We start from the raw sequence: 5,365 nt of genomic DNA, 5'->3' as shown, positions 1-5,365 counted from the left end.
AAACTTCGACGAAGCGAGAGATCTAAACTCACCGCGATTGTGCCGCGATTGTAAGTTGCGATTCGCGTTCCGTTGGCTGCAAAGAGTTCGTATTCACATTTTTTTGTCTCGCATAGTCTACTGCGAAGATACACGCACACGTCGGCACCAGTGTCCACGAAGAAAGAAATTTTCGTACTCCTATCGGTCACAAAGATGCGGCGAGACACGGAACCGTCGTCGAGTGCCGCGTTCACGGACGATTCTTCTCGTTTCCCGCGTCCCAGCTACACGGGGATCGGCACCTGATCGCGTTTTTCTGGAAACGTTGGTGGTACCAGCATAACCCCTCACTATCATCTTCGCGTTGCGGCGTCACGCCTCTGCCGCGAGATCGACTGCGGGATCGGCTGCGCGGTCGCAAAAGGAGATGCCGTTGGGACTTTTCGATCGCGTCAATTTTCAACGTCAACTGTTCCAACGCTGCGCGCATTTCACTCACATCATTGTCTTTTGTCACCACCGCGATTCGTCCTTGTTCCGGTTTTATCTCATGGACCCGATTAGCCATTTCGATGATAGCGGTGGCATTCGTGTCCGTGGAAGCTGCCAATACTTGCTGGCAAGCGATTTTTCCACAAGGTCAACACGAACTCGTCCGGAATGGATGGGGTCGTGAGTTTTCTGAGGTCGCGGAAAAATTGAGATGGTGTTCGGTCGCCGATTTCTTCGCTTTCAAGTAATTTTCGCACTCGTGAACTGTCCGACTCCGTCAGCCTCTTGATGACCTCATTCTTGAGGTATTCATACCGTCCGCTCTTGGGCGGGTCCATGACAATGTCCTCGACTTGTTCGATATATTTTTCCCCCAGGTTCGCGATGACCACGTTGAACTTTGTTTCGTCTTTCGCAATTCGGGCGGATGCGAACTGCGCCTCCAGGAGTCGAAACCACAGGGCGATTTTCTGCGGCCAGAATGGCGGAATACGTAGACCTTGCTGGCTTACCGCATTGATGTTTTCGTTTTCAAGGCTGGGGTCGGAGCCGTGGGCCGTGTTGTCTTCCGAACAGGACATCTTGCTGACTCCTTTCTGTTTTCGCGGAATATGCTTCCCTATCACACGTTCACCTTTTCGTACACGAATCACGTCGGGGTCACCAATGAGGTGATAACGTGGAGGGATGAAGTAGGACGTAGAACTAACCAGAATATTTATTCTATATAATAAGTACAATTCTCAATCGTAGACTAAGTCGCGAACGATGAGCTGTTTCGTCTGATCTGGACGAGAGCTGAGTAAAGAATGTCGATCGCTCCGCTTGTATGACTCTACGCGAAAGAGTGAAAAAGTAAAATCGCAGTTGTTAAACAATAGAGAAATGGTTTGAGCGACGGGGGGTAACTTTCTCGTATAAAAAATCTTGTGCATATGTGAAAATGCTATTGTCTAATAATACGCAAGTTTACGCGTTCGGAACTCAAGATTTTAATACGCATATCAAACGATCGGTGTAAACTAGGCCTATGTCATTGCGGACTCTATGCGGAGCATAGTTATATTATGAGTATTAAATAAAAAACACTAAGAATATAAAGGCTCGATATATATCAAATATAAATCGGTAATAGATAGGCTATTCGAGCCGTACGCGGATGTCGGTGCGTCGATTCCAACGAAAATTAATTTTTCGTTGGAATTAACTAATTGTGCACTGGGCACACATTTTGCTTGGTACACCGCCAAGACTTTATTAAGGAACAATCTCAATACGAGATTTTTAATTCCAAAAATCCCCTCTAACCCCCCTACAGAATTATAGGCGAGAAAAATATAGATCCGAAAGTCGCTGAATCGGGAATCGAACCCTCGACGCACCGACATCCGCGTACGGCTCGAATAGCCTATCTATTACCGATTTATGTTAAATAAAAAAGTTTGCACACTCATATATGGAATAAAAATAATCTGCAAACAATGTACTGTACAAAACAAACAAGCGATGAATTCTTGACTTTTTAGAATATTAAGAATCGATACTGTGTAGCCGCGGACTCTATAGGGAATAGTTTGCAGATTATTTTGGTACCATAACCATACCAGCGTACTACCTTTTTGATCTAATATACGTAAAATGAATCCGCGCCGTATGGGGTGCGCGGTTTAAAAATTTTAATTTTCAATATTTTAAAGCGAGCCAAAAATTAATCTTTCATATATTTTAACAGTACATTGTCTGCATATTATGATGGTACCATCAGCATACCAGCCTACAAACTTTTTGATCTAATATACGTAAAATGAATCCGCGCCGTATGATATCCACGGCTTAAAAATTTTAATTTTCAATATTTCAAAAACGAGACAAAAATAAATCGTATATATATTCAACATTACATTGTCTGCACATTATGATGGTACCATCAGCATACCAGCCTACAAACTTTTTGGTATAAAATACGAAATATAATTGTTCGCCGCATGAGGTCAGAGGCTTAAAAATTTTAATTTTCAATATTTAAAAACGAGCCAAAAATTAATCGTATATATATATTTCAATAGTACATTGTCTGCACATTATGATGGTATCATCAGCATACCAGCGTACAAACTTTTTGATCTAATATACGTAAAATGAATCCGCGCCGTATGGGGTCCGCGGTTTAAAAATTTTAATTTTCAATATTTTAAAACGAGCCAAAAATTAATCTTTCATAAATTTTAACATTACATTGTCTGCACATTATGATGGTACCATCAGCATATCAGCGTACAAACATTTTGAACTAACGAGCGCGCGCTACGCGCGCGCCATTCCTCGATTTTATAGAAAGAAGGTTGATATTTTTATATAACGTTTGTTTAAACTTGATTAATATTTTTTGACAGAAATCAGCTGATTAAAGCGTTAATTTGCTAATTTCGCAAAATATATATATTCATTTAATCGAATAAGAATTGAAGAAATATAATTATTATATTAAAATTTAATTATTATGTGTATAGCTTTACTAAAACAAATAAGCAATTGAATACTTAAATACTTTGGAAGTCGATAATATAAAATATGCCGAATAACAATTATAGCTATGGCGGAGCAGTTACATTTCCACGTAAACTTGTGTCCTCAAACAGTTGAATCTGTAAACAATATTTATTATTTATTATTAGCTTATTTTTTTTTAAATATCAAGGTTAATACAAGATATAAAAATAAATATGAATTTTTCATCTTTATTATCTTTTTTTATTATCTTTTTCATCTTTTTATATTCATTTAATGTAATTATATATATTTCTGTGTTGTGTGTATATTATAATTTTATATAAAACAAGTTTGATGAAGAGATACATTACATTGTGTCTTTTATTATTAAATTAAGATGTAACAATATATTTTGCTATTTACAATATATTGCTATTTTATTTTTTATAACATTATTATTTTAAAATTTAATTAGCTCGCTATATTAATATTTTTTAATATATATATTCATTTAATTAAGAAGTAAAATATATTTATTAAGTTAAGAATAGAAGTGAGACATAAATCCAAATTAACAATTAAGGTTTCGTAGCGATGATTTTTAAGGACAATAATTATTTCCTTAATTAGAGTCACAAATATATTTCGTAAGACACTTCGATAATCTTAATATAATTCGAATTGCGAATGCGCAGTAGAAATGAGTTTCGACATCTATTACCGCGATATATATATGTATATAGTTATGCATAATTCATAAAAAGATCGTTGTCTATACATACAATCGCGATCGATATCAGAAAACTAATGAAATTATTAATTATAGTTTTCACAATTAATTATTTGTATAATAACATATACTGACAATGAGATGATAGATCTTGAAACGCATTTTTCGCAAAATATATATTCATTTAATCGAATAAGAATTGAAGAAATATATAATTATTATATTAAAATTTAATTATTAAATTACATTTTATTAATACTTTTTGACAGAAATCAGCTGATTAAAGCGTTAATTTGATAATTAAATTTTAAAATAATATGTTTTAAAAATTAAAATTATATATAATACATTTTATAAATAATATGGTATAATACTTTAAACTCGAATAATATTTTTGACAAATATCAGCTGATTTCTGTCAAAAAGTATTAATCGCGGATAAAATGCAATAACATTATTTAGAACATATCACTATTTTAATATTTTTAACATATTATTACTTTAAAATTTAATTAACTAATTAACGCTTTAATAAGCTGGTTCCTGTAAAAAAATATTAATAAAGAAAAAAAATATTAAAGGATCATTGCTATAGGACTTATAGTTTGCTGAATTTTCCCGATAAATGTTTAAACTTGAAAAGATTAAGGCCTCTATAAGGCCTAGGACATTTTCTGTCGGCTCGTTTTGTAGGTCTTGAAGAGACCTTCAAAACGCGCCTACAGAAAATGTTCTAGAAATTAATTTTTGCAATCAAAGTTTAAAAGTCTTTCGCGAAAATTAAGGCCTGTATAAAGTCTTGTGTCCACGATCCGAGAACTCGGTTCGCTTTCCCATAGAAACTGCAATTTTATTGGCTACATATTTCTCGGACCTTCTCGGATCGTGAACACAAGGCTTAAGGGCTAGAACATTTTCTGAGGGCGCGTTTTAGGGCCAACACAAAATTAAAATGTTTAATTTTCTTTTATATTATAAGTAAGATATCAAGATATATAATATAATTTAAATAATTTCAAGGCACAAACATATTTCTTATTTTCCTGTTATGTCTTAAAATCTATTATATACATATATTAAAAATTATTTTAACGTAACTATATATGTCTATATCTCGCATATAAGACATTGATAATTGGACAATTTAAACTGAAATATATAAAAATATTTTATTTAAATAACTATAAAAATTATGTACTCATATAAATTAAAAAATTTTTAATTTATTAATAAATATTAATTATAAATTATTCTTGTTATATAACTAAATTTTATAAACAGATTATTACAATAGATATCATTATTATCATCATTGTAAATATCGTAACATATGATCATTAATTTGCATATTAATCCCTTTTCTAAGACTACGAATAAAAGAAAATGAATAAATAGCCGAAATAAAATCAAATCTTTAATTGATTTTATTTTGATTACAGCTATAATACAATTACAAATGATTTTCAAAATATTGCGCCTGCACTATATCGAATTATGTATTTATAATTAATGTAAACATTTATAATTATTAATAAACTTATGTTTAAAGGATGTTATCAAACTAATTATTGAAAACTAACATAGCAACTGATCTGATCTCGGTTAAACACATATTCCCTCATTTTTACTAACCTATGATTGATAGCAGTCGAGAGTAAAAATATTCTAACA

General features: G+C 32.9%; 1 protein-coding gene across 1 annotated transcript; it reads right to left on the bottom strand.

The window, feature by feature from the left end:
* Nucleotides 1-232: 232 nt before the first annotated feature.
* LOC145948378 (uncharacterized) lies at nt 233-1,197 on the bottom strand (the record flags this gene model as incomplete). The annotated part of the gene is made up of 2 exons (XM_083058074.1): nt 233-598; nt 732-1,197. Coding segments are annotated over 2 exons (832 nt in total), but the record flags the coding sequence as incomplete, so codon positions are not given.
* Nucleotides 1,198-5,365: the final 4,168 nt, after the last annotated feature.

This window comes from Prenolepis imparis, unplaced genomic scaffold (genome assembly GCF_030444845.1).
Source record: "Prenolepis imparis isolate NDT839.2.m4 unplaced genomic scaffold, iyPreImpa1.0 SCAF_356, whole genome shotgun sequence".
NCBI lineage: Eukaryota > Metazoa > Arthropoda > Insecta > Hymenoptera > Formicidae > Prenolepis > Prenolepis imparis.
Note: the sequence above shows the minus strand (reverse complement) of the source record. Positions and strands in the feature narration are given on the sequence as shown.